Below are 24,750 nucleotides of genomic sequence, written 5' to 3' on the forward strand. Positions count from 1 at the left end.
AGAGGAGGTCACGAGGGTGCGGCCCGCACGACAGGATTAGTGCCCTTAGAAGAGACGTCAGGAACCCTGCTCTCTCCTGGTCAGAGGTCATGTGAGGACACAGCGAGATAGCCGCCGTCTACAAGGCAAGAGGCCTCAGAATGACACCTACCTTGTTGGCACCTTGTTCTTGGACTTTCCAGCCTCCAGAAATGTGAGAAATAAATTTCTCTGTTTAAGCCACCCAGTCGATGGTATTTTGTTGTGATAGTCTGAGCTACGACAAGTGACTGTTAAAATAACTTTGTATGTTGGGTTTATAATGTATGTAAGAGGAAAATACATGACAATGATAGCATGAGGGTTTGGGGACACAAATGGAACATCAACGACCTTTTGTGTTCACATAGTATGCTTTTCCATCCTTTAAAACTTTCTGCATCCTTATATTTTATATTTATCACTTAAGCAACATGTTGGGTTTTTTTGTTTTTTTTTTTTTTTGCTGAGAAAGATTTGCCCTAAGCTAACATCTGTGCCAATCATCCTCTACTTTTTTGTATGTGGGACACTGCCACAGCATGGCTGGTGAGTGGAGTAGGTCTGTGCTTGGGATCTGAACCCACAAACCCAAGCCTCTGAAGTGGAGCACACTTTAACCACAGGGCCAGGCTTTTTTTTTAATCAAGGTCATACTAGCTTGTAACATTGTATAAATATCAGGTGTACATTATTATATTAGAATTTCTGTATAGACTGCATCATGTCTACCACCAATAGTTTTTTTTTTAATCAATCAGACAATCTTTGCTTTAATTGGATTGTTTGTTCATTTTCATTTAGTGTAATTACTGCTGTATTTGGGTGTAAATCCATTACCTTATTTGCTTTCATTTTCCCAGCCTATTCTATGTTTTTTTTCCTCCTTTCTCGTCTATTGGAATATTTTTTAAAAGCCCTGGTATTCCCCCTCTGTTAGCTTAACTATAGACTCCTGTGCTGTTCTTCAGGCATCACTCCAGAGGAAACTTGACTTCTGCAAGTCTAACTTAGACTGGTCACTTTACCTGTCCCTCGCCAAGGCCGGGCATTACAGAACACAGCACCTCCTGACCTGCAGTCAGGTGCTTTATCTCAAAGCCTCTCGGAATGTTCTGTTCATTTCACGTGCTCACGGTCTCTGCCCACCTGTCTCACCTTTTCAGTGCTCTGCATCCTTGCTCCTTCTCTGAACTATCTTCCACCTGACGACACCTCTTAGAATTTCCCTCAGTGCTGGTGTTAGCGATGCATTATTTTCCATTTTTGTTTGTTTGAAAAATGTCTTTACTTTCATTCTTAGAGGACACTGTTGCTGAGTCTGGGGTTCTGGGTGCCAGTTTTTGCCTCTCACGCCTTTCCATTGCCTTCCCACTTCATTGTTTCCATCAAGAAGTCAGACGAGTCTTCTCACTGCTCCTTTTAAGGTAACTTATCTTTTTTCTTTGCTTAAGATTTTTTCTCTTTGATTTTCAGCAGTTTTACTATGATGTGTTTAGGTGTGCTTTTCATTTTCTTTATCTTGTTTGGTGTTTTATCTAGCTTTTCTGGTTGTTCTCAGCTGGAGTATTTGTCTGAATTACGTGTTTGTCGTTGCTGAGATCCTTGCAATCAGTACTTCATTTCAGTACTCACGAGATGCTATTTCATTGACAGTGTTAAGAATACATGGCCTAACATCCTACTGAAGCTTTTTGATTATTTCCGTTTACATTCCTTCTAACGTTTTCTGGAATAAACAACCAAAGACATACTGACCTGATTCTGAGGTGGCTGCTAATGGCCATTTCTCTAACATACACAGCTTTCCTTCCCGTCTGTGCACGCCTGGGCATTACTTCACCCTGCTGGAGCTGGTCAGGCGTAAAGAGGTTTCTAAGCTTTGCACAAACCATGTGAACCTGATAAAATATGCACACAATATACAAATAATTCTATTATTTATTTATTTCGAATAAAAAAGTGGCCAAGATAACAATACTAGTGGCTCTGCATACAAAACACAACATGTTGGAGGTTATTTCACATTTAGAAAACTGGCAGTATATACAGCACTGGGTATTCACAGCAACTTCATTAGAGTCTAAGGACTAGAATAATACGAACAATTGAGAGGAATCCAAAACGGGAAAAGGCTAAAACCCAACAGTCTTTCATGAACTGGATAAGTGGCCAACCAGCTAACTGGTAAAGAAGCAGAGGATCTGTCACCCCTTTCTTTAGTAATAACTAAAATAAGATTGCCCCACAGGGCTGTATACAGACAGACACCCTCCAAAATTCACATTTCATTTTCTCTATAATCTTCCCCACTTCAAACTTTTCCCAGAAACCTCTGCCCTAATATTAGATAACAGCTCAGGATACTAGTGTATTATCTTCGGGAAGAGAAGGCTAAACAGTGCTAAGGATACGGCATGGTCTGGTTTAACCCAAGAAACTCAGTTCAAACCCAAGAAAGAATCGGGCCCTCTTCTGGTCATTAGTTCTTTGCAGTTTTGAGCGCACTGGAGAAAGTGGACCATGCTTCGTCTTGAAGGAGGCAGGAAGTTACTCACTCGTTACACATGTCGTGAGCACCAACTGTCTGAAAGGCACTTTCCATCAGTGCCTGCCTCGAGGAGCTTACAATCTAGTCATGGACACCGTGGCATATGTACAATGGAGAGAAGTGCCAATCTTTCTGGATGGGGGGGATTCCAAGCAAAATGTGTTATTATTCTTAAAGTTTTTAAATTTAAACACTAAAAATCTATAACACACTACCTAATCAAATGCTAAGAATTAAAAAACCATCTCCTTTTTATAACCTTAAGTTTTTAGATGCCTGTTCTTTTTATTTCAAAAAATGTCATATGTAAACATACATACAATTCAAAGCCGAGCACAAAGACTAGCACAGGCATTGGGTAAACAGAAAGCATAGATCACTACACACAACACAGACTTACTTTTCTTTAGTCTTATTTCTGTATAAACAAGTTTGATATTCACTTTCCTTTCATTCAGCAAAGTACAAATCTGAGTCAAAGTCTTGAAAAAGACATAATTCATTTTTGCATTAATACCAAAAACAAAATACCCTAAAGCTTCCCAGTCTGTCAGCTAAATGTAAAAGCGATAGCATATGAAACGCCTCAAAGCTGTCACCACCTCTTTACACTGTCAGTATGACCACTTTACAGGACTTTTATGAAAGTAACAGGATTTCAGGGTGAGGTAAGCAAATTTTTACCTTAGAAATAAACACAAGATTTAGAGTTCTGAAATGTAATTCCTCCAACCTATTTACAATATTTCAACCAGATGGCCCCTGCCTTTACCTTAGGGTATCAGGACAAGAGTATCATCTGTCCCTTTTTTCAGCTCCTTCCCAGCCTGGAATGAATGAACGAACACCGTGCTGGTAATCCACACATACTGCTGCAAAGAAACTCACTGACTGGGACCTCAGATTGGACATGAAGTGTCCTGCTGGAGTTCAGTTACAACTCAAAGATAATGCAAGATAAGAAAAGCTGCCTCACCTAATTGGATAAAGAGGTTGGGGGAGAAATGCTCATATACCAAAAGGATTAACTTTTTTAGAGGACATCCTAATAAACAGTCATTTCTCTATTAAATGTATGGATTTCCACAGCCAGTTTTCAGAAACAGCCCTGTCTGTGTGCAGATGGGAGGCTGCGTCTTATCTACCAGGCTCAGCCGGGCTAACAGGTCCTGCTACTGATTCATATCTGCGCCATGGAAATGAGTTCACAATCTTTTGAAAAACCCCGCTGTTCCATCAGGATAGCAAAGCTGAGTACTTGAGATAATCAGAAGCAACTCTATATTCTGCAAATTTGACTTAATTCAATTTAAAGACAGTCCAATTTCACATGCTGTATAATCAGTCTGAATAGCAGATATCATGTTAGATGTGAAGATCTTAACTCCAAAAACCTTCTGGCTTCAAGAAAGAGCAGTTCAAAGTTTAATAACTATGAGACTTGAGATACAGTCTAAAACTCTGCTTGAAGCTGCTAATCGCTACTTCCACTAATAACTGAAATGAAAACAACTCACTTCAGTTCAATTCTTTAGAGGCATTTTAAGATCCGACAGTCTCGAGGGGAAGGGTGGGCTCCTGAGGCGCTCGCCTCCACCCACACAGAGAGCAGGCTGAGAGCACCAAGGCACCGTCACGATTTAGGGACGCCACGCAGGGACTCAGAACAGTCCACGGCGGGCTAACTGTAAAGAGATTTGTTTATTCGTCTGGCTACTTGCTGTTTGTGCTGTCCAAGCTCTAAAAAGAAAAAGGGCAGAATACACCTTTCCCGTAAAAAGTTTAAGCCTGCTGACTCTGAACACAGCGCAGGCAGCTTAGCTTACGCCACAAGTTCTGCTGGTCACCAATCACACTGGCTAGGGGAGAGGGACGGGTGGCGGGAAGGAGCTGACACATTCGGGCGCAGCGCAGCCCAAGACCAGCCGAGAGCTGCCGAGCGCTCTGCTGGGGAGATTACGACTAAGAGTTCTGAAGAAACCCGGATACAGTTTACCAAGTTAACTGACACTATTACCTTTAGAGAGAAAAATTACTGTTTAATAGTTTCCTCTAGGAAGGGAGACCCACTATGTGATTTAGCTTTTAGAAATTTTATCACTAATCTATTTTTCTTTCAAACATGGAATCTGTTCGCTCTGAATGTGTTCTAAAGCTGAGAGAACTAAAGGAATGGTACTCAAGAGGACCCCCTTGGTAAGGAAAAGCGAGAGAGAGGTCAGGAGCAGAAGGCACGGACAGGTCCTGCAGAAACCAACCAGGGGTGCTAACTCCTGGCTTCACTCCGGGACGGCAGCACTTCACCTACTCAGAGCAGCGCCAAGGCCGCAGGGGCAGGCGCTCCCCAGGCCAGCACTGTCTTCCTCCTCCCAAGCACCCACAGGCAGCAGTTTCTTCTGCGTCTTATCTGATGCTGTTATAATCACCACAGAATATACTTTAATATTTAATTATCGTCCTTTTAACATTCTTTTAACCTAATTAACCTGTGAAACTTACTAATAGGCCCAACCACACGCTTCCACGTTAACATGCTCAAATACTTTGTAGAGGAAGCAGCAGAAAAATGTCACCTCAACCGGGAGCTTCACCAGTGGCTCTGACAACTTCTGACACTGAAAAATAATTGGTAGTTTTGGCAGATACAACAGTAGGTAGAGATTGCCTGAAGTCTGGGTGGTGGACACATGAGGATTTCAGAATAAATATGAAGCATAACAAGCTATCAATTTCTTATCTGGAATAATAGGAACAAATTAACCCCAGGCAGAGAAAACGTGATACAGGTGTGGATATCAGACTCCCAAAATGCAGCAGGGTTGTAGCTGAAAAGGTCTAATTGTCTGGAGCTCCGCTCCTGCTCTTCAACACAGTGCAGCAACGTCACTCCTGCCACTCCTTCCATTCCTGAAACAGTTATTACAGGGACAGCTGAATAAACTTGAAAGCCACTAAACACATCAGGCAAATTTTAGGAAGGTATAGAGAGTATGACTAGTTTAGAACAGGAGAGGCATTTAATAATCTAAAGACGCCTGTGTCCCTCTCACTTTTCCTAGGTCTCAGTGACCACCCTACCCTCAGGTACGCTGAATCTCAGTGAACGCAGACGTGCACTGGGGCACTGCCCTCAGCTCAAATCTCCTCTCCTCACAGGTCACTGGATCAGCCCCTGCGGCTGGGGGGCCAGGAGAAGGGGAGACCCCGCTGCGTGTGCAGAAGCCTGGCTGACGCAGGTGTTGGTTGGGTTTCAGAGTCTTAAGAATGCCACTGGGCCCAGGCCCCTGCGGAGAGAAGCCACGTTCTAGTAAAACAGCTGCCATGTCTATTCCTATACAGACACTCAAAATGATTCAGGAGCAACTTGTAGTTAACTCCTAAGAGTTAAATGTTTCAAAAAATGCACAGCTGCTTTAAACAAAAACTTAATCTAAGTTTTAAATGGCAGCAGCACAAAATTTTCCAACAGAACAAATCAACTACTGACTCTGATTAGGAACAAAAAAATAAGTGAGACTAAGCATGCCATGATTATTAAAACTGCAGTAATTCCTTGCCATGATTCCAAACTTTACTGTCATATTTACTGCAAAGTGAAGCAGCCACAGGTACAACTGCCTCTGAGCTGCAGTGGCCATGATTTTACTGCTACCTGGTTCCTTCTTGAAAATCAATTTAACACGCTGGACCCTAAAATCTGGATAAACACTATTCTTGAAATTACCACCAAAATGAGAAAGATAATCAGAAGATTCCGGCAAATACATAATTAAACCCAGAAGACAAAGCAAAAAGAATCTGACGAGGAAACGAAAGACATCTCAAAGCAGGCTGTCTCGAAGTGCCTCCTAGGGGCTCGTCTCCACTACATCTGAACCGGGGGGACAGGACACAAGTATGGTGCGTGGTGTGTTTCCGCTAGTGTTATCCAAATATCAAGTGTTTCTTAAGTGAGGACAAAATGTCTTTCACTAAGGATACAAAATAAAAGCAGGAAACTGTATTAGAATAAAGGCAAAAGAGTGTATGAGTTAGAATTTCTCATTTTGTATTTCCCATCCAACTTTCCAGACATATGCACCACTTCAAGATGTGTGCATTACAGTCCTGTTGATTAGCACCAATCTCTAGGACACTTATTTTAAAAATCCAAGAACACTGTAATTCCAGAATGTCTATTTTTTATTTTACGTTTTAAGACCAATTGACATTTAACACCTCCTCTTAGGAGCCCACAGAGAAATACCTGGATCATAAATATCAAGGACCTTTGCAGGGAGGAGACACTCCCAGGCTCCGGTCAACTGAGCTGAACTCACTTATAGCACCAGAGTGCCAGTGTCTGCACTTCTGAGCTGCCCGTCTCTTTCTGGAAGTCTCTACACAGACGCTGTGCACAATCCTATACCAGATAGAAATGAAATGTCTGGAAATGTCAACATTAAAAATAGTAAAAGTTTTAATTTAATACTAAAAGGAGAAAATATTCTTTTTCTTCTATGTACAAATATCTCGTCTCGGTTATCACAGTCCAGTCCGAAGCAGGGATGTGACAGAGGTGAGCGGAATACTGGACATCCTTATGTATATCAAGGAGTTGAGGCAGGAAATCCGACGACACAGGAGATCATGGAAAACAAGTCACAATTATTAACTTACAGGAGTCACCTGATCTTTTCACACATTAGGACCAACTTTAGTCTTGGTTTCAACCTCTCAAAATATAGAGTTTTAGAAAAATGTTTTCAATACGCATGGAAAAGAAGAATCGGTGGGACACAGATCTGCAGCTATTTGCTAAGAACAAAATATCAGGCCCATGTGTTTAGACACTTCTAATATCTGCTGGTACACTGACAACCTCGTACCAGGGAATTAATAAGCTCTCTGGAGCCACAAAGCAGTTCCAGGCCAAGGCCAGGATTAAAGCCTAACTCAGCCCGGCACGGTCCTTATCCCAGCTCTGGAAGAGAGCACTCTGTCCCTAGAAATGATAGAGCGTTCTTTTTGTTCAAACTGCTTCAGTTGACACTTGAAAAATAAGTGTTCCTCATTGAGTAAGGAGTGGGGGCTAATGTTCATCTCAAAATGACTTAAAATCTCTGCCTTCAGTCATTTTAAAGATATCCTGGAGAGAGAGAACGCACTTCAGAATGCGCTCCCAGGGCTCTATTTACAGTCAGGAGGAGCGCCTCTTGATGTGTGAAGGCCAGGCTCACTCCAGCGCATCCCAGCTCTTCAGGCTGGAGGGCGTTTTCTACAGCCGAGATGTGCCCTTCCCATCTTCCCCCCACTGACGTTTAGAAGACAGGAGAATCGCAGAAAGGGCAGGGGCTTTGCAGTAACCTCTTAATCCAGTCAGGATCTGCAAAAGGAAGACAAGTGGTACTGAGCGTTAGATTAAAAAGCGGCAGCCAAATGGGATGAGCCCTGGCTGGACTGCAGTGTCAAGAGATGAGCAATCTGGTCCCAGCTCTGTGTCCTTGACAAAGCACTGCACTCCAACATTCTAAATGAGGCTGTACTATATCTGTTGTCCCCAAAGCTAAGTGTGGGATGAAATTTTCATCCCTCTGTGATGAAACAGGAAAATAAGGGTAACGAATAAGAGTTTCATAAAGCTAAACTTATTCAATTTAAAGACTATAGTTTGTTCTGAGAGTGTACCCTTCATACACTGCTAACGGTGAAATATTCTTTTATAAAATACAGTCACTTTTAAAAAATGCATTACTTGGAGAAATAAAAACATCGCAACACTGGGTCAACACCTTCTCCCCCTCTTAAAAACCCTCCTGGTCTGTGAAATGCTCTACTCTACCACTCCTCCCTGGACCCAGTAGGTTCTCATTCTTTCCCAAAGCTGTATGTGGCTTAATTCAAGCCAACTGGCAGGTGTATTTGTTTTTTTAATTTGTTTCAATCTTTTCCTGATTTCTTGTCTAAATAGTATACCTATTCTCAATTGCAGTGAGTGTTGAAAAGTTCCCCAAAATTTGTTTCAAAATAATCCAATCAGAGGAGGGAAGGGGGTGGGGGACTACAGATGAACATTAAAGGCCGTGAGTTGGCAGTTTTTGAAGTTGAATGATGGGGACATAAGGGTTGATTATACTCTTTTCTCTACTTTCATATATGATTACATTTTCCATACTAAAAAGTTAAAACAGAACATACGCAGCTAACACAACACATCAACTTCTCAGAATTAGAGCTTCAGCCAGTTTAGAGCAAAAATCAAGAATAAGGGTGTAGCTTTATATAGAATGTTTTCTGTTTTACTTGAGACCAGAAGTTTCCCCCAAAACATATATAATTGTATACGCTTGTGTCTAGTTAGCTCATTTGGTTAGAGTGCGACGTTAATGAATGTTAGGTCATAAATTTGACATTTGTGTGGCTATTTAAATCACTAATTCTTTGCCCATGTCTATGATCTTATTTCCAACCAGTTATCTCAGAAATGTGGGCTGTGTCACCGGGCTATCAAGAAAGAGAATACAGACCAACCAGAGAAAAACCTCTTCATGGTGGCTAGGAGAATGACTCCAAGTGCAGAAGCTACTGCTGGTTCAGCAATGCTGTCTTCGTATACATTACCATTTGAAGAGTTTTCATTCAAATATAATCTATATGCGCTGTCTACAACAAGTTCTGACATGTTTTTGAATGAGTAATTTGTCAGCAGTGACAGAACAGCAGACACTCACATACTAAAATGAATACGTACTTGAACATGACATATTCCAATTATCATTTTAAATTAATTGTGCCTTCATGGTAATACTGTAAAGAGCAGAATGAGCCTGCTCAGCGTCCCTGACGGCATAAGACTAAGCAGTGTGGAGCACGGCCGAGCCATGAGTCTGAGGCGCTGGTGCTCTGCCAGCATGCTCAACCTCACCCGCCCAGGCTGGGAAAGCATTCACCTTCTGGAACTGGATGGCGGGCAATGCTGTCATGGAGCAAACACCTTCTGTATATCAGACTCTGGCAGGACTGGTAGGTTAAAAAGCACCTGAAAGAAGACAGACTGCATCGTCAGTTCCGCAGAGGAAAGCAGCATAGGCCGAGGGCGACTCAGTACAGCCAGTTATTCTCAAACCACACAGCAACCCAGTCAAGGGCAGGCACTCTTCACAAACTCGTGGCAGCAACGTAGCCCTCGGCACAGCTCAGAGGGCCAGACCTCTACCCCCGACGCTACTAAAGAGAAAGTGGGGTATCAGGTGACTAAGCAGAGATACAAAGCTTCTAATCCAGACAGTCACTGCGGCTTCTTCCCACAGTTCAGAATTGAGTCTGTTCATACCTGACTGTACTTTGAATTTTTGATATGTTAAAAAAAACTGATCATGTACTATATTGAAAATTATTCTTGTTAGTGATTTTTAAGACTAGGTATAAAACACTATCTTTAAGAACCTGACAGGACAGTGGGGAAAACCTGAAGGATATAGAAGACGATATTAATGGTGCAAAAAAGGGACAGGATCCAATGTTCAGAGGTTCAATCTCATCCAATGACTGTTCACTGAGCATCTCCCAGGACCAGGCGAATAAGGGAAGGCGGACGCAACGAGATGGGGAGAGTGTGTTTGGGCTCTGCAGGGAAGCTTTTCCAGAAGATCAGTCATTGCGTTGAACAACGGAGTAGGAAACTACAAAGAGGAAGAGAGCTGAGGGAAGAGATTCCAAGGAGTAAAGAGATTTACTTGGAGTAAAGACTTGGGTATAACAGAAGAAAGATTACACCTGAGTGAGGGCAAGCACACATTCTCACATGGAGAAATCAGACCGGGTATCCTGTCACTAACTGCAATCAGCAAGAAGGAAAAGAATTGTTGTGAAGCACCCGCCTGAGAGAGAACAGCGTATAGTGGTTACACATGTGAACTCTGGAGGCAGAACGCCAGGATCTGCCACTAAGTGCCTGTGTGACCTCGGGCAAATTATTTAAGTTCTTCAGGCATCAGTTTCCTCATCTGTAAAAGCAGAAATAATCGCAGTGCACCTGTGCACGGCTGTGAGGATGCAGTAACCCAGGACACGCGCAGTGCTTGGAACAGCGCCTGGCATGGAGACAGTGCTCAACAGACGTTGGCTGTTGCTGCCATCATGATGGTGACTACAAGCCTACTACTACTACTACAAGCTTGTTTCCTGTTCTCCCCTTAAAAAATAAAAGTCTAAACAAAACAGAAAAAGTGGAGGAACGCAATAAAAATTGGGAAAAATCCAAATATCTATCAATAAGGGAGTAAACAATAGAACATCTATACAATGGAAAACTCTACAGCCTGAAGAATGGGATCTAGGTACTGAATGGAAAACTGTCCACAATATTTTAATAAGAGAATCAGCAAGTTGTTAAGGAAAGTATGTGTAGCACAAGCCTGTTTCTGTTAAAAATTAATTTATAAAATATACTGAGTGCCTACCATGTACCAGGCATTGTTCTAGAAATAGCTGTGAACGACACAACAAAATTCGCTGTCCTCATGGGGCTTTCTATTCCAGAGCGGGGGAGAAAAGCAAAAAGTAAAAAATATATTAAATGGTGATAATTGCTAAGGAGGAAATTAAAGCAAGGAAGAGGGATGAAGACTATTGGGAGAGGAGAGGGATGTCAGCAGGGTGTTCCAATTTTAGGTAGCATGGCCAGGAAGGCCTAACTGATAAAGGAACACTTGAAGAAGCCATCTGGACACTTGCTGGAAGAGCCTTCCAGGCAGAGAGAGGAGTCAGTGCAGGCGTCCTGAAGTGGGAGCAGTACCTCGAGTACCTGAGGAACAATGAGGCCAGTGCACCCAGAATGAAGTGAGCAAGATGGAGAAATGCAGATGAGGTCAGAGAGGGGATGGGGGTCAGGCTGTGTTGTCTTGATCACTAGAAGGATTTTAGCTTTTACTCATCAGAAATGGGCAGCTACTGGAGAGTTCTGAGCAGAGGGGTGACAAGCTGACAAAGTCTTAACAGGATCACAATCACAGCTATACTGAGAACAGACTGGAAGGGGTAAGGGTGGAAGCAGGAAGACCAGTTGGCGGATAACTGTAATAATCTGGACAAGAGATGATGGTCTCTTGGACCAGGACTGTAGAAGTGGAGGTAGTGAGGAAAGGCTGGATTCAAATCTGAAATGCCTATTAAACTTCCAAACAGGGATACTGCGCAGGTGGTTAGATACGTAAGTCTGGATTGACGAGAAGAGATTCAGGCCAAAGTTACATGTTTAAGTCACCAGTGTACAAATGATATGCAACAGCCAAGAGAGGCCACTGATCCAAGAAGACCAGGTCCAAAGACAGACATCAAGACGATGAAGTAGAATCAGCAACGATGATTAAGAATGAAGAGTCAGAGGGAGGAAGAAAATCAGGGGGCACTGTGCCCAGGGAGCCAGGTGAGGAAAGTGCTGCAAGGAGGAGCAAGGAGCCATCAGCTGTGTCAACTGCAGCTCACAGGTCCAGACAAGGAGGACACACCAGGGTTCCCTCTCAGAGTGAGACTCATGGAAGGAGGAAGACTCCTACCTTTGATTATAAAGTTAAACAAAAAAGGGCATAAGCACTTTTATATTCCATTAACAGGTAGTAGTTTTGTAATAACAATTTTAAAAAATTTAATGCTACTTCAAAGGAAAACAGCATTACCAAAATAAAGAAAGCAAGGCCTATAAATATCAAGCAGTAAAAAACTGTCTTTAAAGGGTGTCCTGCTTTAGTCAAACTGATGAAAAAAGCCCACACCAGATTTTATAAGAGCAGCTTTTCTCCAACCTAATGGCATGGGCAACATGTATTTTGGATTAATTCTTTACGGTGGTTTGTGCTATACAAAACCCCAAAATGAGCAAAAGCAGCAGCTGGCTTAAAACGGCTTACCGGAGCCAAATGTGGCCATTGGAACAGACTGCCTGTTTGCGATCTGTGAACGGCAAGATCTCTTTACACAAACTACAGTGCTCAGGAAAAGTCTGTTTGTTCATCTTCTTGGAGATGTGTCCGATCAGCACCTAGTAAGACAAACAGTCCCGCAGTGTTTAGTGGAGAGGGCAGGGCCTCCTGAAGGAAAAGCCTACCGACCCGGGAGAAAGGAACAAACACACGGCATCTCACATGAGGCAGGAGATCTGTATGTCCACATGGGCCCACCGCAATGGCTGAAAGTCCAAAAGCTAGACCTTCAACTTGTGTCAACTGGCTGAGTAAAAAGATTCATTCAGGGACCCTGTGACAACAGGGTGAACTATAACCACTAAAGGAAAAACCGTTCTGAAAAACCAAAATCTGATTTCTTGCCTTGTTTTAGTTGTTTCTGAAACAAGGACTTCAGAGTTCTGATGGAAGACAAAGTATTTAGCTATTACTTACAATGTTTTGATTTTAAGAAAAAAGCCTAACCTCTATAGGCAAAATAGTACATGAAATACTAACTTTGTAGAACTGTGCAAATGTCTTTAAAAAAGAAAGAAAGAAATGTCTTTAAGAAAGAAAGAAAATGTTCTTTAAGAAAGTCTTACAAAGTAAAAAGATAATCTGAATTAAAAAATAATAATTTCCCCTTCTGATAGCCCAAAGACCCATGACCGATCTAGTCTAGGAGCCTGCCATCTGAGATCCACTGAGCCCCACTGCAAAGGCACGGCAGGACCCATGGCAGTGGGGAGGTGGCAGTGAGAGGTCAACAGGGCAGGTTCTAGGCCTTGTCTCTATTTCAGCTTCACTTTTCTCAACTTTATTAGGATTATATCACTTTAAAAGTGAAAGTCTGAAAAACACTGGTCCACTTCATTATTTTGCTGAAAAAACCTTCACTGGCTGTATCATTGAGAGGCATGGGATACACCAACCCTTAAGACCCTTCTTGTCTTACTAGCAGATAATGTCCATCAAAGTTTTTAATCCATTTACACTTAAGCTCTCACGGAAGGACTCTCTAATTCATTCATTAAAATTAGTTCACTATGTTTTCAAGGGTATCTTAATCGCTCAGAGGGTGTCTTACTCCATATATAATTTACAAATTTAAAGCCCATTACCTTTTGGCTTTTTTTGTTCTTCAGAAATCTAGTTTATGGTCCCCTATAGCAGAGACAACCACCCCTTCCTTCTTTTCTAGAAAGGCCAAACATTCTGATAGTGATAAAATCTGCTGAGAATTCCTCCAGTAGAGATGCACTCAAATTTTACAAAAGGAAGGACTGCTTTTGCTTGCTCTCAAGAGCTTTGACCACACAAGCCCAGCTGTATCAGCTTAACTCACGCATCCTCAACAGGGGTGACACTCCTTCCAAGGGGGCGAACATTGGTTCTTGGGGGACAAAAACTCTTTACCCTTTTCATGTATAAAGCACAGATATACACATAGTACATAAACAGATACACAATATATCTGTGGTATCAAAATTTCACGGGCAAGAACAATTAGAAAAAAATGCCTTAAAATGCTGGTGGGCAGGGGGAAGGATAATGAAAAAAAATGCTTGAGAAATGCTGGTCTAACTATACCAGGCTAAGAATCTCAGAAACAATTTATAATTATTATAAGTCAACAAACTAAGTTTGAAAAGATTCATTTTATGCATATATGGGATTTTTTTTTTTAAAGATTGGAACCTGAGCTAACATCTGTTGCCAATCATCTTCTTTTCTTCTTCTTCTCCTCCTTCCCAAAAGCCCCCAGTACACAGTTGTATATTCTAGAAGAGAATTCTATAGAAGAACTATATAGTTCTTCTGGTTGTGCTTGTGGGACGCCGCCTCAGCATGGCTGGATGAGCAGTGCCACGTCCATGCCCAGGATTCAAACTGGCAAAACCCTGGGCCGCGAAAGCGGAGCGCGCGAACTTAACCACTCGGCCACGGGGCCGGCCACCATATAGTGGGATATTTAAGACAAGAAAAATGCATTGTTTTCAATCAAAACTCAGTTGTTATAGATGGGCACAGTACAATCTTCCTTTCTTTAAACTGGCTCTGTTGGAACCACGTAACTATGCTAAATATAGCTCCCCATGCTCATGCAGCATCTGGACAGTCACTGTAAACCATCAGCAATCAACTTCCATTACATACTTTCCAAAATGTTTTTGTTAATATTTCACTGCCTCTTATAATATCCCTGCTAGGTCCTATGGGACAGTGATAACAAGAAAACTCTTCCACACAATTTAGACCACAATGAAACAATTCTTAAAAGCTAACTTTCAAAGATGAAACTTCAGTTACATGAACAGTACATCTTAACTACTCTCGAGATTACTGCAAACATCCTGGAGCAATAATTTTAGGGGCGTACGTAGACATACACTTTCCAACAAGAAAAAGCAACAGGTGATGTGTGAATGGCTTAACCTTAGGCATGAAGATATTTGAATTTATTGCCTTCAATTAATATTTTAAAAAAGATTTTAGGCAGTGAGAATAAGTGTCAATCTTCAGAGTAAAAAGGAACATAAGTTTTTGTACTTTTGAATATTTTAGTATAAAGCATGTTCCTTGAAACACAAGTTCTTCAGAATTTTAGCAGTTATTAGCTCAAAGGAAGGTTCTCTGATGAATAAAGTCTGGATAACACGGAGCTACACACAGTTAAATGGTTTCTTTTCTGTAGGAATTCTCAGAACCCTCAGAAGGCTCATGTGCACTGGGAACCTTTAAGAGGACTACAGAGCATGCAGTGTGTTCCCAAGCTTGAACCCCAGTGTTCTGTCAGGGCACTTGAATTCGTTGGAAGACGTTTTGGATAACACTGTAAGATTGTTCTAATGTCAAAATAAAGATTATGCTCAGTTTTTGTTTAAAAAAAATCCAAAATGTAAGTAATAATTTGTTTACTTTACGTGCCTTTCTTGACTAAATCAGAAGACCTCCTCAAGTGCTTTGGAATGGAAACAATCCCTGCCACCACGCCCCTCCGAAAAACCTCCAAAACCTTTTGCAAACGGGCAGGGAAAGGCACAGTGCCACACTCTCCCTGCTGTGACTGTCCAGTCACACACTGCTCTGCTACATGCAGCCTGCTCGGGCTCACCCACAGCCTGGAAATCTCATCTCGCAAACCTTGCACATCAAGCCAGGCCCCAGTAAGAGGAAGAACTGAAAGAGTCCATGTGTGACACGACTATGTCCTCTCCATTAAGCCATGTTTCCTGTTTATTCTCCTGCACCTCATGCCAATCGATTACCTAAAAAATGTCAAAGCAAAAGTTGAGCTTTAGGAATTCAATTTAGGTCATTTCTTTCTCATGAAGAAAACAGACTTTTCACAGTTTCAATGTCTTTGTTAATAAACACTTACCCGTGCTGTTCTGTCATCATACTCTTCATCAGACATTAAAAAGTTACAGAGTCCCCTGGTGGGGATGCTAGTGTTTTCTGTGATCCAGGTGTGCAGGTACACTTCTCCTAAGACTCGCTTCATGTGCTCTCTGGTCAAGTGCATTTCCACGGCCTCAATTTTCCCTTGGATTTCAAGGAGTTTCTCTTCCATCGGCTCACGGCCTCCAACATCTCCGGACTGGGTGAGTGAGTCATCTGTGGGGTCCTCTGGATCACCTTCTTTGCTCCTCTCCTGAAGGCCTTGTTTATTCACCTGTTTGGAAGAAGTGCCTTCTTCTTGCTGTTCATCCTCAGTATTGCCCATCCCTGGTGAGTCAACCAGTAAGATTTTTGAGTCCTCATGGGTGGGTTTACATAGGGCTTCTGAAGGGCTTTTCTGCATTGACTGATACAAAATCCTCAGGAGGAAAAGTTTAAAACGCCAAAAATAAGTGGCCCCACTGCTTTCAATCTTTTTTTCCAAAGCTTCTTGTAAAAATTGAGGGATATGTTTATCTTTTAAAATCTTCCAGCGTATTAGGTCTATTAAATCTACCTGCTTAAAGAGATTTTGAACAGAAGATTCCAGGAGCTGAGCAGCTGCCTCTTCAAAGGTTTTGAGAGTAACAAACTGGACCTGGTAGTTTTTGTTCACGGGATGGAGGCCATTGACCATGCCCTCAGTTGTAATGACGGCCAGATATGCACCACAGGGGCTCACTGCTATCCCGTGTGTCCTCACCGAGCCAAACACATCTGACAGTTTAATCAACTGGTGTTCAAACTTTAATGCAACATCTGTGAAAATGGGAATCAGCTGCCTCACTTTCCCATCACTGGAACAAGTATATACCGTTCCGTTCTGCTTATCTGCAGTCATGGAGACGATCGGCAGGGAGTGAAGGCCTGTGACGTGGGAATTGTGAACATTCAGACCCGCTTTGGAGATCAGAAGAAGACACCAAAACACATAGGATCCTCTTGCAGCCACCACTAAGCTACAACTACACTTCTGGTAAGGGTGATAAAGAGGTACACATTTGATACTGTGCACTGGCAACTGGTCCATTTCTTTCCATAAGACAACAGGTTGCCTTAAAGTGAAATAGCCTTTAACTGCTTTGAGATTGACAGGAAGAATTTTTACAGGTCCAAAAGCACTCCCCACAATAAGGCCGCTCATTTTCCGATTATTGTGCTCATATTCCCACCAAAATAAAACACTAGGAGAGTTGATTCCTGACTCAATTGTGTTGCACGAAGAGATGGATTCCTTTCCTACAAATGGTAGTTGAAACTGCCACACAGCAATGTTACCGTTTTCAAAGAGGACTGCCAGGAGCACACTGCCCACATCACGGCACTCATTGTTATGCTTGACCTGCTGAGTAGTACAGATGCCTGACCATTCCATCCTGACTGGAGTCTGCATGCTGTGTCTCCTCTGAAACTCAGCAAAATCCCCAAGATTTCCTTCTGGGGCCTCACTTTTAGAGAGCCTGTAACTGGTCTCATAAAGACGTTCCCCATAAATCTCAGTCAGATCGACCAGCTGGACCCACTGCAGTCTGTTGAGGTTAGCCTGGACGGTGAGGCGATTGTCCATGGTCAGCGCTGCCAAAAGGCACCTGCCATTAGCATCACAACCCATGGGTGACCAGCTAGTGTATTTGAATCCTCTCAGTGGTGGCAAAGCCTTCCCCTCAGGGTTGAACACTCTATCCAACATGAAAGTCTGACTGACCGTGGGGTCTTTAGAGGTGGCAAATTTCTCCTTACACTCAGCAACTTCTGTTTTTGAGCCAACCTGAAAGTAAAAGACATAAAAACTATCAGACAAATATTTCACTGTAAGAGGAACAGACTTATATTGCTTGGGTGTATTAACTGATTCACATTAATATATATAGTAACTTTATATCAATTTTGTTAATTTTGGTATTACATGCATTTAAAAGATTAAGTACATGTCTAAAACTAAGTGAGCAGTTCCTCAGGAAATGGCGATTTTTTTTAAGGGTCAGAATAAAAGTTGTCATTATTCATAGCTTGGTTCCCACATTCTTCTTAGAATTGACATAAGCAATAGTGATAATAGAGATGCACTTGATTCTTCAGAGTCAACAGAGCATTTAGCCGAACTAGCCACAAAACAGTAAAGGTATTAAAAATTCATGAAAATATCTATCTATACACATCTTTGATACAATTAGATATTTGGATTTTTTTTTTTTTTTTAGATTTTTTTTTTTTTTTCCTTTTTCTCCCCAAAGCCCCCCGGTACATAGTTGTGTATTCTTCGTTGTGGGTTCTTCTAGTTGTGGCATGTGGGACGCTGCCTCAGCGTGGTCTGATGAGCAGTGCCATGTCCCCGCCCAGGATGCGAACTAACGAAACACTGGGCCGCCTGCAGCGGAGCGCGCGAACTTAACCACTCGGCCACGGGGCCAGCCCCTAGATATTTGGATTTTTAATAATATCTTTATGATACAAATGCCAGCTTTAAGTTTTCTATCTGAAATTTCATTTACAAATTATGCCGAGAGCCAATACAACTGCTTTGTCCACTGTTTCTATAGAATAATGTCCACTCTGATTAGACTATTTGCCATTCCCTGAACATTCCCACCTCTGCCTTCCCTGGCTCCCTTGGCAAGAATACTCTCTTTCCTCTTTTCTAAATCCCATCTATCCCACCAGGTCTAATTTTCTCTATGAGGCCTTCTGAGATCATTCTAGTTTTTATTCATCTCTCCCGCCTTCAAGTTTATAACATCCATCAGCACTGCTATTTATTTAGCATCTAGCTGTATGATGGTGAGCTCTTTAACAAGATTTTAAAGGTACATTAAAGATGGAGAAAGAGTTAAATGACCAAAAGAAAGTGGTCCAGAGTCATAAGAAAATAGCCAGGGGGCAGGCTCCATGGCCTAGCAGTTAAGTTCTGCACGCTGTGCTTCAGCAGCCCGGGTTTGGTTCCCAAGCACAGACCCACACCACTTGTTGGCGGCCATGCAGTGGCCGCGACTCACATACAAAATAGAGGAAGACTGGCACAGATGTTAGCTCAGGGCAAATCTTCCTCAGCAAAAAAAAAAAAAAAAAAAGAAAAAAGAAAATAGGAAGGCTAAAGCCCCTAATCCAGTGTCTTTAGAGAAATGGATAATACAGAAAGAAAGCAGAACCATTCAACTCCTTTTTAGTGTCAATCTCCTTTTACATAGAGGCTGATCTGCAAACCGGAAAGGGTAAAATAAACATGATTAAAAAGGAATTCAAGCCTAAGACATAAATGGATAAAATAAAAGTCACTTTAAATAATTTAAGTCCCCAAACCCAGAGGGATTACATTCGAGGACAAAGAAAGAACCTGGAAGATGCTGAACTCAGAACCACTACATTCCTCCACAAAGCTTGGACAACTGGAGATGTGTCAGAAAACCAGAGTGTAACAAATAGTTAAAAAATATCCCTCAAATGGCAAATAGATAACAAAAACTACAGCCCATTAAGCCCCAGAGGGAAGAAAATTCCTCCATGTATTAGTAGACTACAGTGATTATTAGAAACTAGGGTAACTGGAATAATCTAACCTTATTCTCTTTTTTGCTGAAACTGCTAGATGACACAATAAATAAGCATATAAAATGAAAGGGAGATAGAAAGTTGTCCAAGAAATGAGTTAGATGATTAACTTTTCCTCAAGTGTGTTATACAGAACACCACTCCCCTAAACTGTCCCTTCAACAAGAGTTCTGGGGCCAACTAAGTTTTAGCGATGCTACATATCCTACATCACTCCTTCAAGAGCCACAGGAGCACAGCGAAGGCCTTGGCTAAGGAGCTACTGAAGAGACTCATTTCACCAGACTTATCCCAACTTTTCGTTTTTAACAACAGAATCTTTTAGGGGGCTGTCATCCCTTATCATCCTAAAGAATACTCTGGAAATGGTGTCTTAGGCAAGATATCTTGATTTTAGAAAGGCATTTAAGGTAGTTTCTCAGACACACAGACATGATGGAGAAATACAGACTGAAAATTCCAATTAAATAGAGGGATAGGCGGCTAGCCTGTTAATGAAACAATGCTAGTCAAAGCCCAGAGCTTTGTACAGGCAGATAAAATTTGAAATATGACATAATAAGCAAAGCAAAATGACTGAAAATCTGTGCTATGATGCCAGACTGCCAGGGTTCTATCACATACTAGCTCTGTGATCCCATCCAAGTTGCTTAAACCTTCTGGCTGTAATTTCCTCAACTAAAAAGAGAATAATAATACATGTCTCATAGAGTTAGGAAAGCTAAGTAAGTCGATACATGCAGAGTACACATTAACAAGTGCTCAATAAATGTTAGCCATGATGATAATTATTAATACTCTCTGAGAATTAAGTAAGTGCTAATGAGACCTAATAAAAGTATGTAAAATGCAGGGGAGATATTAAGTTGTCCACCAAATGAAGGGCAGATATAAAATTGTTCATCAAATCCTATAACACCGTAATAAACTCAGCAATAATCCTTAGAATAGGTAAATTTACTACAAATAAAAAGCTACCATAGAACTAAAAGTAAACTTACAGAATTTGTAACCCAGAGCAGCAGCACAGGATGAAATAAGGAAGCTCAAGCAACCCTTGGTCCTACTCATTGTAGGAAGAATTCTCGATAGGATGGAGGGCAGCATGGATCTCAACCAGCAGGGAACATCCTTATGGTTCTGTATAGTAATTGCTAACATATTAGTTTGAATTAGCCTACTGCACCTCCCCCCAACTCTCCACATCACAAAGCAAGTTAACAAAATAAAACAAGTGCTCAGATGCCCAAGGAGCATACCACTTAAGAGTCCAGCTCCTAGAGGCCCGCCCCCAGCCAATCATTTAATTACATACTATCCCGTTTCCAGTTGGCCACTATTACTGTTAATAGCTATGGACTTTGTAAGCACCTAACAAAAACTCATTTGGAGCTATTAGACAGGAAGCTTCTTGAGGGCAGGAATATTATTTCAAAAGCAAGTTATTTAACTTAATGTGCTAGATGGAGTTGATACTTTCTAAAACTTCTAACAATTGATACACAATAAAATTAGCTACACATAATATTATTCGAATTTGGAACTGTATACAACTAGATCATTCACTAAATCAGCAGTCCAAAGAGAAGAAAAACTGCAACTTAATTCTTAAATCACTATTTTATTGCTTTTCGGCGCTCTATCATTCACCTTTATATCACATAACCTCAGTGCCCAGGACAGTAACTTGCAAACAGCAGATACCATTTGAACTAGTCTATAACTGCATATTTTCTGAAAGATATTCATAACCTAAATAACAGAATCACAGAGCAGAAGCTTCTAAGGGGGTTAGCATGTGGCCTTCGAGCAGTGCCACACCCTAATACTGTGCTCTGGGTTGCAGAATGCCCATGTTTTGTGTTAGAGCAAAGGCAAGTGGGACGGCACTGAGTAGACAACTCCCCAGGGACTGTCAATGGGTAGCGCCATCAAGGTACTGAACACAGACTTCTTTACATTCCTACCACTGCACCACAGTTTGATCCCACAGAGGCCTCTTAGAATTGCAGGGACGACTCAGCATTCATTCACCAGGCAGTCCTAGTCTAATTAAGACTGCTAACTGACGGTGCGTGTGATGTGCATTCCAAACAGTACCAAAGGGGAAGATGCCAGTAATTAATTTTAGGCACGCTATCTACCAATTATTAGAGGGATATATAAAGATTTCCTATTACTTGTTAGACAGTTGTGGAACTAATGATGGAGTCAAATTTTTATGAGAATACTAAGGACATCTTCATATCCATAGCCGCGGCATTAATTCAGACTCATTCCTTAATACCTGTATGACTGCATTTTTTTAACTTGAGCGTTTACAGTGTGCCAGGAGCTGTGCAAAGTGATTATGTGGGTGTGTGTATGTGTGTACATACATAAATGTCCATATATATACACACATATTTAACTTAATCTTTCAAAAAGTCTAAACAAGGTGGGTTTTATTATTCTTCTTTTATAGATAGGCCTAATTTATGCCAAAATCCAATTTCTTAACCCCTATTTTGTAGTGACCCCAACAAACATCTTATTGCTTCGAATCCAGCCAAACTCATATTCCTGAACCATACCAGGTCTGTACATGATACCGTAACAGCAACTTACGGTTTCCTAGATTGAAGCCAACTCCCTCAGCCTGATCTCCAAAGTTCCTGAATTGGCCTCACTTCACTTCCTCTGACCCTAGAAAAGCAACTTGAGCTCATCTGTTGATCCATCATTACCTAGACAAACAACAGTAAATCATGTTCATGACTTACATATGTATGTACATGAGAGGGACATCTCATTCCTGCCACCTGGATGACCCTTTCCTCCCTTCCTCTTACAATCCCAAACCTGCCTTCTTTTAGGACTGCTGCAGAGTCACCACCAGATAACCTTCTTTGATAAGCACCTCCCCTCACTATACTCTTCCTTTCTTTAAATTCTCTCTGCTAAAACATTAAATCTCTACCATACTGGCACACACTTAAAATTTTCTCTGATGTGTATATGAACACCCTTGGAAACCGTTAAGTTCCTTTTCAGCAGAGGATACACCTTTTAAAATCCCCTTCTTCTGCCTCCCTTGAGTGTTTCTGAATTTCATAGCATTATCACCTTCTGTCCGCCTAATTTGTTTATACTTTAACCAATTTGTTCATATCTTCCCCAAAAATACCTCAGAAGGCTTAGTCATACAAGTTTACCAATTATCTAACACAACACCAAGGTGTCTGTTTAAAACTTGAATCAACTATGTAAACACTGGTCTGGGCTCCCTGCACCCTACCCACAGTTAATGATTCATATTTAAAATGGCTGTGCAGAGGGGGCTGGCCTGGTGGTGCAGCGGTTAAGTGCTCACATTCTGCTTTGGCAGCCCAGGGTTTGCTGGTTGGGATCCCGGGTGCGGACATGGCAGCGCTTGTCAAGCCATGCTGTGGGAGGTGTCCCACATATAAAGTAGAGGAAGATGGGCATGGATGTTAGCTCAGGGCCAGTCTTCCTCAGCAAAAAGAGGAGGATTGGCAGCAGATGTTAGCTCAGGGCTAATCTTCCTCAAAAAATAAATAAAATGGCTGTGCAGAGTAAGAGTTTTCATAAAAGCACCTCGCCACCACATAAATAGTTCTCTGTATGTAGATACATATCTTTACAGCATTTTTCACTACTGTCATTTGTTCATGACTTGCCAAAGAATGTAAGCTCCACAAGGACAGGGACTTTGTTTTGTACACTGCTTTACTTTCAGAACCTAGATCAGTGCCTAGCTGATACATAGTGGTATTCAAACATCTGTTGAATGAGTGAATGCACACTTTGATAGATCACAAATACGCATACAGATCTATAAAGGAAATAGGGAAAGTTTTAAACCACTAAAGTGAACCATATGACTTAGTACTTAAAAAAAAAAACTTGAAAATGATATTAAAACAGTAAAACTTTAGGAACCCTAAAGTTCTGAAGGCAAATTTAGTTTGCATGAAGCTGAAAGCACTAAATCTAGACAGAGACCTTGGACTTGAAGCTAAAAACTGCATTTATTTCCAGAGGCTTTTTCATTCTACATCCTAAAAGTGTTTAGTTATTAAAGAAAAACTGGAGTACAAACCCAGAGATCCAGTATTTACCCATCTACTCAAGCTGAGAAGCAAAGAGTATTCACAAGAAAGTCGCTGAAATAGTTAAGACAATGGAAAGGACCAATTTTTCTTCTTCAAAGCAAACAGGGCGCAAGAGGAGGGCACGTCATAGTAAACAAAGCCAGCCGAGGGCCTCTGGGAGTCGCTCCCAGACAAAAGGAGCAACAACAGAGGCAGGTCTGGGGTTGGGTCAACAGGGGGTGGAGTCTCAGAAAGCACGACCAAGAGTGATCTGCGCCAGAAGCCAGCCAGACGCGGGGGCGAAGGGAGGACCCGGCTCCGAGGGGACATCCCAGGATATATGTGTGTGTCGGAAGGGGGCGGGTGATTCCGGAACGTGGCCACAAACGGCTGCAAGATGTTTTTGTCTGTTTGATTCTTAAGCTACGGCGACTCTAGCCGCTTAGCCCTAAGTGCTGGGTGCGAGGAGGAGAATCCCCGGACTAGGGTGGGCCAGGACTCCCCAGGGACCGTGACGCGGCCGCGCGAGGGGGACAGGAGAGTCCAGGGCCGGGGCCCGCGGATGACTTACTTTGAGGAGGCAGCTGTTGAGAGGGGCGGGCACCGACGTGCGGTGGATGACCAGGTCCTGGCCCGGGTTGTGCACGTCGCAGATGAGCTCCAGCACAGCGATGCTGCGGGCCGTGGACACGGACACGCGGTGGTCCTCAGACCAGGCCAACGGCTCCAGGCCGCTCACTGCATACTGCAGCTTCACGGCCGGCTCCCGCCGGGTCACCAGGAGGCGGAACGCGGCGCTGGGCCCGGGGGCCGCGTCCGCCGCCGGCTCCTTCCCGCCCGCCTCGCCCTCCTCCTCCTCGGGCGGCGCAGGCCCGTCGGCCGCCCGCCCCACCCGGGCCTTCTCGGCCGCGTTCATTTCCCCTCAGGTGCAGAGGCCGGCCCCCCGGGCGCGCCAACCCCGCGTCGCCGTCCCGTTGCCGCCTCCCGCAACGCCGCCGCCGGCCCCCAGCGCCCTCCGCGGCGGTTTCCTCCCCTCAGGCCCGCAGCGCCGCCGAGCCAAGAAGGACCCCGCCGTTGCTAGGCGACCCAGCCTTGCCAGGTGGCCAAGGCGCTGCCTGTCTAGAAAACACGCCTCCTCTGCGAGCTGGACCGAAGCGCCCGGGCTCGGCTGCGGGTG

General features: G+C 42.7%; 1 protein-coding gene across 3 annotated transcripts; it reads right to left on the reverse strand.

The window, feature by feature from the left end:
- Positions 1–1,950: 1,950 nt before the first annotated feature.
- On the reverse strand, positions 1,951–24,613 carry GTF3C4 (general transcription factor IIIC subunit 4). Of its 3 annotated transcripts, XM_014863396.3 has the most exons (5): positions 24,145–24,611; positions 15,875–17,701; positions 12,457–12,587; positions 9,499–9,587; positions 1,951–7,934 (listed from the first exon to the last, which is right to left on the reverse strand). In XM_014863396.3, exons 1-5 carry the CDS (start codon positions 24,487–24,489, stop codon positions 7,870–7,872), a joined length of 2,457 nt encoding a protein of 818 aa, XP_014718882.1. In that variant the 5' UTR covers positions 24,490–24,611; the 3' UTR covers positions 1,951–7,869. The 3 variants fall into 3 exon arrangements, with proteins under 3 accessions (XP_014718882.1, XP_070374556.1, XP_014718885.1); XM_070518455.1 differs by lacking the exon at positions 9,499–9,587 and having other exon boundaries at positions 7,796–7,934; positions 24,145–24,612; XM_014863399.3 differs by lacking the exons at positions 1,951–7,934; positions 9,499–9,587 and adding an exon at positions 15,637–15,761 and having other exon boundaries at positions 12,452–12,587; positions 24,145–24,613.
- Between the last annotated feature and the right edge of the window lie 137 nt (positions 24,614–24,750).

The sequence above is a fragment of the Equus asinus genome, chromosome 10, assembly GCF_041296235.1.
Source record: "Equus asinus isolate D_3611 breed Donkey chromosome 10, EquAss-T2T_v2, whole genome shotgun sequence".
In the NCBI taxonomy this organism is placed as follows: Eukaryota; Metazoa; Chordata; class Mammalia; order Perissodactyla; family Equidae; genus Equus; species Equus asinus.